The 12,707-nt window shown below is 40.7% G+C and overlaps 2 protein-coding genes across 2 annotated transcripts in view; one reads left to right on the forward strand and one right to left on the reverse strand.

The window, feature by feature from the left end:
- Positions 1–9,936, reverse strand: part of FBXO9 (F-box protein 9) — a 33,516-nt gene extending 23,580 nt beyond the window's left edge. Inside the window, exons 1-3 of the mRNA XM_011981297.1 lie at positions 9,475–9,936; positions 4,133–4,219; positions 1,622–1,795 (exon numbers count right to left, since the gene is read on the reverse strand). Of these exons, the coding sequence (XP_011836687.1) occupies positions 1,622–1,795; positions 4,133–4,219; positions 9,475–9,477 (264 nt within the window). The 5' untranslated portion in view covers positions 9,478–9,936. The remainder of the gene's footprint in view (positions 1–1,621; positions 1,796–4,132; positions 4,220–9,474) is intronic.
- On the forward strand, positions 8,886–10,566 carry LOC105540600. Its single transcript, XM_011981296.1, has one exon. It carries the CDS (start codon positions 9,476–9,478, stop codon positions 9,932–9,934), a length of 459 nt encoding a protein of 152 aa, XP_011836686.1. The 5' UTR covers positions 8,886–9,475; the 3' UTR covers positions 9,935–10,566.
- The last annotated feature ends 2,141 nt before the right edge of the window (positions 10,567–12,707 follow it).

Genomic DNA, 12,707 nt, shown 5'->3' on the forward strand with positions numbered 1-12,707 from the left:
GTCCCAGCTACTCGGGAGGCTGAGGCAGGAGAATGGCGTGAACCCGGGGGGGCGGAGCTTGCAGTGAGCCGAGATCGCGCCACTGCACTCCAGCCTGGGGCACAGAGCAAGACTCCGTCTCAAAAAATAAATAAATAAATAAATAAATAAAAAAAAATAAAATTAAAAAGTAGAGCAACACTAAATGCTGATGAGGATGAACTGGATCACTCACACATTGCTGGTGGGAACTTAATATAAGATACTCTAGAAAACACTTTGGCAGTTTCTTTTAAAATCAAACATGCACTTACTATAGAACTTAGCAACTGCACTCTTGGGGTTTCATCCCAGAGAAATGAAAATTATGTTCGTGCAAAAACCTACACATATATTTCCATAGCTCCATTCATAATAGCCAAATATTGGAAACAACTCGAATGTCCTTCAACCAATAAATGGTTAAACTGGGGGTACATCCATACCATGCAATACTATTCTGCAATAAAAAGGAACAAACTACTGATACATAATAACTTGGACTGATCTTGAGGGAATTATACTTAGTGAAAAAAGCCAATCTCAAAAGGTTACATACTGGATGATTCCACTTATACAACATTCTTGGAATATCAAAATTACAAAATGGAGAACAGACCAGCAGTTGTCAGTGGTTATGAATGACTAGGGAAAGGAGTATATAACTATAAAACAGTTCTGTATCTTGATTGTGGTGGCAGTTACATGAGGCTACCTTGTAATAAAACTGCAAACAACTATTTATACACATACACACAGACAAGTGTTTATAAACCCAGGAAATCTAAGTAAACTGTGGATTATTCCAATGTCTATTTCCTCATTTTTGATATTGTACTACAGTTATGCAAGTTGTTACTATCGGAGAAGGCTGAAGGGTACACCAGACTTCCCTATACCTGTGGACTTGTAATTATTTCAAAATAAAAATTAAGAGGAGATAGAAGGTAAGTCATTATCGTAATGCCAATTATTTAATGACTAATTGTAAACGCAAACTTGGATCTGATGGTAAAAAGATGGCAGCCTCTATGGAAGAAGAATAAGAAATGAAATGGTATGCTGTGCCTGCTCTGTATAAGTACCAGAAGAGATATGAATATTAGACAGCATTCAAAATATTATCAGTGTGAAAATATTTCAAAATTTCCCAGAATAAGAAAAAGATTAATGCATTATTGTAAGCTGATCAACTCAAAATATAACAAAATACTGCATGAAATTAAGACCTCTGGAAAGACACTAACATGTGAGCAATCTTTTCAGTTCTATTAATAAATTCAGAAAATTCTGTTTTTTCTTTTTGGTTCTGTTAATAAATTCAAAGACATCAATCTTTTAGAAACCACATGAATCCCAGAGGTCTATAAATTAACAAGACAGCTCAATGAAGATAGTGTACCTACAGAGAAAAGAGCCATGCAGGAGTAGTGGTACCATCCAAAGTACCTAGAAGAAATTGTGAGAAATAGTATACTAGTCAAAATTTTTATTTTACAAGATACGTGTTTATGTCCCAAAAGTCTGGTTTTAATGACTATTGTGTCAGAGAAAATGTCCATGTGCCAAAATAAAATTTAAAAAAAAGGTAATTTGTTATAACATCTATAATACTTAACTTTTCTTCTTTTGCCTGTTCTTGTTTTCCTTTGGTATCTGCTGCTGTTTTCTGGAGAGAGCCTCTTGCTGCTCTGCAAGGTCGATTTTCTAAATTGCTAGAGCTTACACCTGGAGCAAGTTCAAACATCCACTGAGCTCGGAACATTTGGAGTTGTGCCTACCGGGAGAACAGCATTTTAGGACTCATCAAGGAAGGGTAGCTCAACTCTGGAACAATGTATCAATATGTCCGATATGTCCAATACCTACTTCCATGTATATACTTATTACTCTAAGTCCACTGTCTTCTAAATTATTAAATATCCATTAAATACATGTTATCTTTTAAAATAATTTTCTGCTCAAAACTTAAAGAATCAAGAAATTAGCATAAAATACATGTCAATACAGCAAAAGTCAAATTATATTAAAGAACCGAATTTTAATTAGGATGAAAATATAAGCCATCACTTACAGGCTGAAGTTATAAGCTTCCAATAATTTTTTAATGACTATATCATCTAGTAGATATTAAGAATGCTGCCAAAAATTCTATAGGTAAGCCTTAAGTCTTTCTCTTAATTAACATTCTGTATTTCAAAAAGAAAATATTGTTTCAAATATTTATTATTTAAAAAATTTAAAGGCCAGGCACAGCGGCTCATGCCTATAATCCCAGCACTTTGGGAGGCCAAGGCAGGTGGACCACCTGAGGTCAGGAGTTCAAGAACAGCCTGGCCAACATGGCAAAATCCTGTCTCTACTAAAAATGCAAAAAAAATTAGCCAGGTGTGGTGGCAGGCACCTGTAATCCCAGCTACTCAGGAGGCTGAGGCATAAGAATTGCTTGAACTTGGGTAGCAGAGGTTGGCAGTGAGCTGAGATCGCACCACTGAACACCAGCCTGGGTGATGGAGCGAGACTCCATTTCAAAAAAAAAAAAAAAAAAATTAAAGCACATAAAAAGTAAACCCTATAAGGTAGACTCTGGTGTGTTGCCCAAATTCCCTTTTAGAAATAAAGAACTTGTTACCCAAACTGCTGAGAGTTTTATCTGAAAACACTTGAGTTTCTTGGGTACTGCCTCTGCAAAATCACACTGTCCTCTCAATCCCCACCCAATGACTGATCAATGGCTAATAAAGGCTTGGCTCTCTGCAACTCAGGTCAGCCCTGAAAGGGTATTTCATCTTCAGAACTCCCTCGAGGATGGCTAAGCTGTCCATTAAGACTGCACTGCAGCTGGTCTTCTCCCTGCCCATTTGTTTCCCTCTCTCCCTTCCACAGGTGTTGATCCCAAGAGTACTCCTTAATGAACTTCCTGCACAGCAGTCTTCACCTAGTCTGCTTCCTGGGGAACCCAAACTGGGTTATACACTCTGCCCAAAGGCAGCCATTGCATATGTTATTCCTGGCTTCCTCTTTTTTTTTTTTTTTTAAAAAAAGACATATCTAGAAGGTTTTAAATTAATTTTTCTCTATTCTGTACACTGCTTTGTTGCTACGCTTTTACCGTGTTACACACAGATCTCTGACCTGCAGAATCTTTAGTAGCATTCAATGTCTACTAGACGATCCATTCCAATTATTAACCTTACAAGTGCAGTGAGACACACTTAACTAGTTAGAGCAACTTTTTTTCTCTTTTAATGCATATTTACTTCATCCTTTTAAATGGCTGTAGTGTTTTCACTGTATGGATGTATCACCACTTAATAACAGGTAACGAATATTTAAGTTGTATGTATGATGTTTTTCCAGATAAACAATGTTATACCAAACATCTTTATACTTGCATATTTACTTACTTTCCCCACTATTTCCTTAAAATTAATTTCCTGGAAGTAGAAATGCTGTATCAAGGGAATGCATGTTTTTCATTTTGATACATATTACCAGCCTGCCCTCCAGAAAGCTGTAGCAATTTACATTTTCATGTACACTGCATGAGTGTTCTCACAGCCTGGACAGCAACACACATTATTCACCAATCTGATTAAATTATTAATGAGGCTAATTATCGCTTCAAATATTTAATGGCCATTTGTATTATTTTGCCATTAACAGTCCATTCATAGCTTTTTATCCTCTGTTCCTCCAAATATATAAGTGCTCTATGTAATGAGAAGATGAACCCTCTGCCCATATATGGTAAACAGTTTTTCCAGTTGGCTATTTCTCTTAACTTTACTTATGATGCCTTGCCTTTTCTTATACACAGATTTTAAACTTTTAGGTGGTCAAACCCATCAATCTTTTTAAGATTATGGGTTCTGAGTCATATGTAAGCCTTAGTTTGAATACTTTAAACCCATATGTTAAACTACAAGCAGCCATTATTGATACTTCTTTTCACAAAGCCATAACATAGTTTAAGTATTCTACAAACCAACAAGAAAACAGTTAAATTCAATGCAAACAGTAACAACCTACAAATACCCATGATTACGATCAATTTCTGCATACGTATGGGAACAATGGAATAAAAATCAAAGACACAATTGAAGAAACATGCCTGCAGATCTGTTTCAGCAGGACTTTCGTTTTCTTCATCATCTTCTGCTCTGACAGTATCAGAATGACAATCTTCCTCAGCTTCTGCCTAAGGGGAAAAAAACCCAAATAACATCAGAAATATATACACACCAGTTGCCCTCTGTAACCTACATTTCCCATTCAGCCACTTGCTATTTAGTACCATACTGTCAACACTTTGTGGAACCCACTTAGAGTAGCAAGGCTGTAGGGTACACTTGAGACCTGACTATTAATTTCCAAAGGAAAATGAGTCTGAAAAGCATATTCTCTACTCCAAACCACAGCACTCACGTTATCGTGAATCCTAACATTCCCCCCCTCGCTGCCCCTGCCAAATTTAACATCAGTTGCATCCATCCAAAAATCAATTTAATTACAGTTGTCCCTCAGTATCTACAAGTGATTAGTTCTAGGAGCCCTCAGGACACCAAAATCCCTGGGTGTTCCAGTCCCTCATATGGCATATTTGCATATGACCTATGCACATCTTCTCATATACTTTGTCATCTGTAGGTTATTAATAATATCTAATACAATGTAAATGCCATGTAAATAGTTCTTGTAGTATATTGTTTCGTAATTTGTATTATTTTTTATTGTTGTATTCCTTTTTTTTCCCCCAAATATTTTTGATCCACAGTTGAATCCCAGGATGCAGAACCTGCAGGTACAGAGGGCCAACTGTGTTATAAAAAGCAACAATTCAAGTTAATTACTATTCATAAATGATTTATGATTAATCTAATTAGGTAAATGAAGCCAAATCCTTTATTAATATACATAACTACTGATAATCTATAATAAAAATTATTTTCTCTTCTTCTGGCCAGGTGTGGTGGCTCACACCTGTAATCCCAGCACTTTGGGAGGCTGAGGCAGGAGCATCACTTGAGGTCAGGAGTTCAAGGCCAGCCTGGTCAACATAGTGAAAACCCATCTCTACTAAAAATACAAAAAATCAGCAGGGCATGGTGGTGCACGCCTGTGGTCCCAGCTAATTGGAAGGCTGAGGAGGGAGGGTTGCTTCAGCCTGGGAGATGGAGGTTGCAGTGAGCAGAGATAGAGCCACTGTGCTCCAGCCTGGATGACAGAGACCCTCTCTCAAAAAAAAAAAAAAAAAAAAAAAGAACGAAAGAAAGAAAAAAAAAAGAAATAAAAGAAATAAAACAGGAACATCTTTGGTATTCTTTTAGTTCTACAAGATTTTAAAAGTTTTTATGAAAAAAATATTTAAAGAGAATTAATCCCTAAGTACTCATGACCCAACTTCAATAATTATCAATGTAATTCCTTATATCAAATACCAAGTCACAGTATTCATATTTCTCAAGATGTCATATGTAAAATACATGTATTTCAGTTTGTGAAATCAAGATTCAAATAAAGTCCACATTGTAATTGACTGATATGTCTCGTCTTTTATAATCCTCTTTTTTCTTGTAATTTATTTGGGATGAAACTGGGTCGTTTTTCTGTAGAAGTTAGATTTTGCTGAAGTTTCAATAAATACGTTCCTTTGACCTCTTACTCTTATTTTCTGTAAATTGTGGCTGGATCTTGAGAGGCTAGATTAGATTTTGCCAAGATTTTTTTTTTCTTTTGCAAGACTACCTCATAGGTCATGTTGTATTTTCCATCAGGAGGAGAAATGTTCTGGAATGCAGTTGACAAGGTGCTGTGACAGATGTTCTAAACATAATTGAGTCTAAGGCCAAAAGCCCAAATAATTTTAGTGTCCATAAACTTCTACAAGTACTAAAACAGAAAATACTACAATGTTTCATGCTAATGAAATACAACATTGCTTCTTTGTAGATATCTTCTTCACAGGTAAGTTTAACAATGCCAATCAGATATAACTTGATACTTGAATTTTTTTCATACTGTAGAATAAACAAATTCACTGGTCTAGTTTAAAATGTATTGTTAGGTGGCTAAAAATAACAACTTTGTTTCAGAAAACAGTAACATTTAGTTGTCCTATGGAGTTCAGCAAATAGTTTGTTTTCTTGTGACAGAGTCTCCTAAGGATGGCCTCAAGCGGGCTCCAAAGATCCTTCTGCTCCACCTCTTGAGTAGCTGAGACTACAGGCTTGTGCAGTCATGCCTGGCTGTAGCAGATAGTTTTTGTTTCATGGATCACTTAAGAAAATATAGTTCAGGCAGGGTATGGTGGCTCATGCCTATAATCCCAACACCTTGGAAGGCTGCGGTGGGAGGATTGGTTGAGCCCAGGAGTTTGAGACAAGCCTGGGCAACATGGCAAGACCCCGTCTCTACAAAAATTACCAGGGCATGGTGGTGCATGCCAGTAGTCTCAGCTAATTGGGAGGCTGAGGTGAGAGGATCGCTTGAGCCTGGGAGATGGAGGTTGCAGTGAGCTGAGATTGCACCACTGCTCTCCAACCCGGGAAACAGAGTGAGACCCTGTCTCAAAAAAAAAAAAAAAAAAGAATATAGTCCATAAGATGATGTCACTTCTTTTATACAGCTAGCATGTTATTAAATGTGTTCTATGTAAATAAAACTTCTGTGTATTTTATATGTACTAGGAAAGCTTCTTAGTCAGACTTTTAATAGTAAATGCTTTTGTAAAGAAACCCCTTCTATTTTATGTCTATAAATTAAATTTTTATATATTGGATTGGCTTCAGTGTAATAAAGCTAGACTGGAATTACTGTGTGTGACTTGGGACTTAATAGAGGCTTCAGTCAGATGACTTTCATTTTATCCTTTTGTTCTCCATAAATGTTTGCTAAATTAAACTAAATCCTACCTTTCAGTGAAAATGGCATGTTGCCTCAGCTCAGTCTGTTAGCTAATAGACTTATTAGCAAATGAAACTTGCTCCACACTTACTGTAAAGAAATGTGGCAATCAGGGAAATGCCCTTAAAGGTTAGCTAGACAATAATAAAACCCATTTAATTTTACTAGTTCCAAAGATGGTAAGTTTTACAATTGCAAATTTTAGTCATATGTTATTTCGGGGCAGGAAGGGGGGGGGGCGGTATTTATATTAACACAGGTCTTTAACACAGCTACCAGATATACTTGCACTATATTACAGAACATAAATTAGCCTTGCCTCCTATCTTATCTCTGGCAAGCAGACTCAAAGCAGAGGTGCCTTTCATACTTGAACCAGTTAGTATATGGTAAAATGCTAGGCACACTGTAAAACATGTATCTGTGAAGAAATAAATGAGATCAAGAACTCAGATGCATTTCTAGAAAAATGGAAAATTTAAGGATTAATGTATTGTCAAATACATTGCTTTTTAGTCTCTTCAAGTTGGGAGATTTTCCTACTAAGAACACCACCAGCAGGAAAGTATGTAATGAAAGACTGAATGTATAAATCCCACTGAGAAGTGTATTTCTCTCTCAAGTAAGAGTCTGCTTTATTATTGTAAACTCTAAGTAGAGGTAATGGGAGGGGACCTGAGTTCTGTGAGGCATCTTTTGTAATTTAGTTTTCTAACTCTTACCTAGTAGTCATTCTAAACTGACTTCAAGAGCTTCCCCTGCTCTGTCCAGTTGGCTTGCATAAGCTGCTTGCTCTATCTGGAATGCCTTCTTTCTCACTTAGCTATTTCTTCTCACGCTTCAAGATTCAGCTCAGGGTTCATCTTAGAAGCATTTTTCAACCTTTCTAATGGCCTCTTTTGTGTTCCCATAACACTTGTGCTTATTATTATGACAACATTTGTACTGAGGTTGGCTGTTTCATTTACTAGAGTTAAGGCATCGAAGACAGGAACACATCTCAGTTACCTCTGTAACCATAAGGCCAAACACATTGCTTGATTTGTGGTAAAGGCCTGTCTAGGCCTCAGCTGTCATGTCTGTGGGACATCAATAAAAAGATATGGTGATCTACTAAGGTCCCTTTTCATATGTGACATTCTCTGATTAAAAGTTTATCATAAATCACCTTGCAGGTTTGGTTATACTGAAGATCTAGTATTGTACCAGAGTCTCATACTATGCCAGGCTGATAATAGGTACTCAAAAATATTGGTTGAATTGACAAAATGTCATGTGGATAATGTGTATCTGAAGGATGAGGAAAGGAAATGGGAGAAGTGTAATATAGACAGCACCTTTCTTCTCCCCTGTGTTATAGTGGAACTCCAAACCACTCTTACTTTGATTTTGACAGTATGATCACAAAAACAAACTATTGTATCTGGGATCTGGCTGAGTTGACATTTGGTCAATTCAACTACTACTTGAAATAAGTAGGGCCTCAGTTACCACTTGGAAGTTTTCCTTTTATTTTTCATAATCGAGTTTGACCTAAATATCACCTTCACTTGAGTAGTTAATGTGTATGAGTAGCCCATGTCTTCATCATGTTATCCCCGTTTCACAGGTGGGATTAATAAACCCATAAAGGCTAAGTGCTTAATCCTGGTCAGAGAACTACTTTTGAGAGTTTAGGAGCAGGAGCAATTGACGCCTTTTCTATCCTCCAGATTAATTTAATAAAAATAAATTCAGCCATTCATTTATGCAATAAATATTTGAGTCTACTATAAATTAATTCGTTTGGAATTATTTCATCCCTGATTCTTTAAGCCCCAGTCAGAGATTAGTTTCTCAGATGAACAATTTATTCTAAACCAAAGGAAGGCATAGGGCAGAGAATACGTATTCCAGTAGGGAACAGTCCCATGGAATCTGCGCTGTCAAACTCTGCAACTTAGCTCAGTCTCTCCATTTGCACCGCACCGACGCCGCAGAGACGAACCCTCCAACCCCACACCGCCAGGACCACCTGCCAACATACTACCCAGGGAACTGACGCCTCGCGGGGTAAATGCGTCCTCCACCCAGGGCTCTTCAAGGTGCCGGCACGGCCTGTCGGTGGGCCTGGCTTTTCGGCAGAAGGACAATCAACAAGTGTCTCCGCTTACCAGAGCTCCCTTCCGAATTCAGGCGCTGTGACAGCTCACCTCAATCTATGCTCAATGCTTCTGATAAAATCCCTCGAGAGGACCGAGACTGGTTCAACATACTCAGCGAGCCGAGAAGGGCCATTTTCCCCGGCTGTCCTGCAAACCCTCCTCCTCACATCGAGCCCGGCGGGGGTTGGGGAGGCTCAGCAGGAAGGAACCCTGGGGAGAAGCCAGGGTTGGCAACCCCCGCCCCCCGACGCACTCCCTGTCAGGCCAGGGCCTTCTAACGGGTGGTGGCCGTGAAGCTCCCACTCCTCCCAGAGTCCCCGCCGACCCCCAGCCCTAGGCCCGGCCCCTCCTGCACACCGCGCTCCCGCCCCGCGGCGTCCACCCTCGAGCCCCCTGGCCAGGTTACCATGCTGGCGGGGCGGCCTGCTGCGCTCGAGGGGCTCTCCGTGCCCCCACTGCACCGCCCCCCGGAGGAGGGGTGCTGGGTGTCTGGGTGTCTACTCCTGCCTGTCTCTGCAGCAGAGCTTAGCAGAGTTCTCGGTCGGAGAAGCGCACCAGGCAGCGGCAATAATTGCGGGCCCGGCGTACGGCAGCCATCTTCGCGGGGCAGGGGGCCAGATCGGGGCGCGCTGGGGTGGCGGCGGCGGCCGGGGACTCGGGGAGTGGAGGGACGCCCGTTGCCAGCCGAAGCAGGGGATTATGCGAACACCGGAGCGTCAGCTCTACTGGAGACCCCGGACGCCGCTGCGGTGCTGCCCCCTCAGCTGCGCAAACCTGCGCCGACGCGCCGAGCATGCGCAGTGTCGGTGCTGCCCGTGTGCGCTGCCCGGCCACCCAGCCCCGCGGGCTGCCTCGTGGTAGGCTAGGGGTCGCGGACCTACTGTAGGCGCGCGCCTGACGCTGGGTGAGGCTGCCCGGGTGCCGAACCTCAAGCTCAACCCGCTTGTTGGGCTAAGTGAACACTTAAGCGAACTTGAACAAGCACTACCTCAAAAATGTTTACAACCCAAATTTAGGGGTGGGCCCGTAAGGCAAGCCGCCCTGAGAAGCATCGAACTGGACGCTTGGGACAGTCGCAACAAAGTCCTCGGAGCTTCTGGCTAGAGTCCCGCGCCAGGAATGCGGGAAAACAAACTTCTCAACAGTCACAGTTGTTATAACGACTAAAGTTTTTGAGAGCACAGACAGACTGGAGGTTGAGGAAAAGACGCGCTTTGGTGCCCAGCAGGAGGAAAGAGCTAACGCAAGGCACGTCTCACTACAGATCCCATAATGCAGTGAGAGAAGGGCTTGCGACTCCATGGCCCTGAAACCCAAGTGCCGTGGAGACGGCGCCCGCGAGGCACTCTGGGATTTGTAGTCGGCCTCTCAGGTTTGAGCACCGGAACTTACACTTGGTCCTCCGCCCCACCTCTTAAAGCCCAAACTACCTTATTTCTTCTCAAGTGAATGTACTTGTTTATCAGGTGATACTTTGTTTTTACACAATTTAAATTTTTTAACTACGGGTTTGCCTGTGAAAACTGACAGTCTTCATATTACCTTCATTTAGCAAACATATACTGAGTTTTTAAAGTTTTTACTGGTGCCAGGAACTAATAGGCTTCCAAACATTCAACGAGTTTACAGAGTTTAAATTTCTAATCCATTCTATTCTGGAGAGATTAAAAATGCGGTACATCGGCTGGGCGCGGAGGCTCACGCCTGTAATCCCAGTACTTTGGGAGACCGAGGCGGGTAGATCACGAGATCAAGAGTTCGAGATCAGCCTCACCAACATGGTGAAACCCCCGTCTCTACTAAAAATACAAAACTTAGCCGGTCGTGGTGGCACGCGCCTGTAATCCCAGTTACTCAGGAGGCTGAGGCAGGAGAATCGCTTGAACCCGGGAGGCGGAGGTGGCAGTGTTCGCGCCACGGCACTACAGCGTGGGCGACAGAGTGAGACTCCGTCTAAAAAAAAAAAAATTGTAGTACATCTTTGGCACAGAAATGGAGGTGAAAGTGCTGGGGGAGAGGGGAGAGAGAGAGAGAGTGAAGGGGAGGGAGAACGAGCTACAATAAGGTAGTCCAAATGCCATGTTTTGTTTTGTTTGGAACGGAGTGTCCCTGTCGCCCAGGCTGGATTGCAGTGGCGCCATCTCGGCTCACTGTAACCTCCGCCTCCCGGGTTCAAGGGATTCTCTTGCTTCAGCCTCCTTAGTAACTGGGATTACAGCGCACGCCACCAAGCCCAGCTAATTTTTGTATTTTTAGTAGAGACGGGGTTTCACCATGTTGGTGAGGCTGGTCTCGAACTCCTGGTCTCGTGATCCACCAGCCTCGGCCTCCCAAAGTGCTGGGATTACAGGCGTGAGCCACCGCGCCCGGCCTGCCATGTTTTAATATTGGAATCCACCCTTCGGATACGTGTGTTTTTATTTGCACGGTAAATCAGGTACCTATAAAAGATGCCTTAGTGTTTAAAAGAAGCCAAAAATTTAAATTTTTAAAGGAGACTCTAGGGCTTAAATCTTTTTAGGGATAAATTTCCTCCCAAAGAACTCCTTAAATTTAGACTTTGAAATTTAAATTGGGGGGAAAGGTTAAATCTAAAGATTTACAATAGAATAAAATGATAAATGTGATTCTTTTACAAACTGAGAATGAAGTATTGAAATAGTTTCAGAACAAATCTGTTTCATTTAAAATGTTGAGTGCTAGTTTAAAATAGCCTGGTCAATTACACAGATGGTTTCTTTTATTCTAGCAAGTAGTTAAAGCTTAATAAAATAATATTTGTAAAGATAAATTAAGCATTAAAACACTATTATGCTTCATAGCTACTAATTTTCTATTTTCAGTCAATTCCACAGTATACACTAGACCTCATTACAAGGTTATATTCTCATATTATATTTACAGGATTATAATTTCCTGAGGCCAAAACTACTGATCTAAGCTACTTACTAGCCTAGCGGACTCTTGCTAAAAGGTAGACCTCTGTTTGCCAGGTAGACCTGCTTGTACAATTTGACTAAAACTGATCATTTTACTTTAGAAATTGCTTTTCATGGCCGTAGTATATGACTTGTTAGATTCCTTGTCATGTCTCTCTATCTTTTCACTGATAATGATTTTCAGTTTTCATTTGCCATATGGGCTGGCTGTTAAATAGGTAAGCACAAAGGTGGATATCAATGTTATACATACGTCAAGTGACCAGATGACCTTTTTCCATTTGGGAGAGGAAATCTAAAGAAGCTTGACTATCTTGTATCTTGCATGCTTCTTCCACAAGATCAAGAGGAGAGAGGGATTCAGGCCTTGGTATAGATTTTTTCAGTAAAAAACAATCTTCAGTCTGTAGAATTAAAAAATAAAAATAGTGAGAAAAAACTGATATGATGATCAGCTGGGAATTGTAAACTCAGAGAACAGTCCACGAAGTGTTAAAGAGTTACTGCTTTATTGGTTAAATTTGTGTTGCTTATGGCAGTGTGACCCAGCAACATTAGCACCAGAATCTGAGAGTGCAGCCCGGATACTTGTTTTAACAAGTCCTCCAGGTGGTTCTGATGCTTCCCGCTAATGTTGAACAACTGTTGGCTTAGAACAATTATGTAAATTTAAAAATCAGGGACCTGGAAGCAACTTCTT

This window comes from Mandrillus leucophaeus, unplaced genomic scaffold (assembly GCF_000951045.1).
Source record: "Mandrillus leucophaeus isolate KB7577 unplaced genomic scaffold, Mleu.le_1.0 Scaffold223, whole genome shotgun sequence".
Lineage (NCBI taxonomy): Eukaryota > Metazoa > Chordata > Mammalia > Primates > Cercopithecidae > Mandrillus > Mandrillus leucophaeus.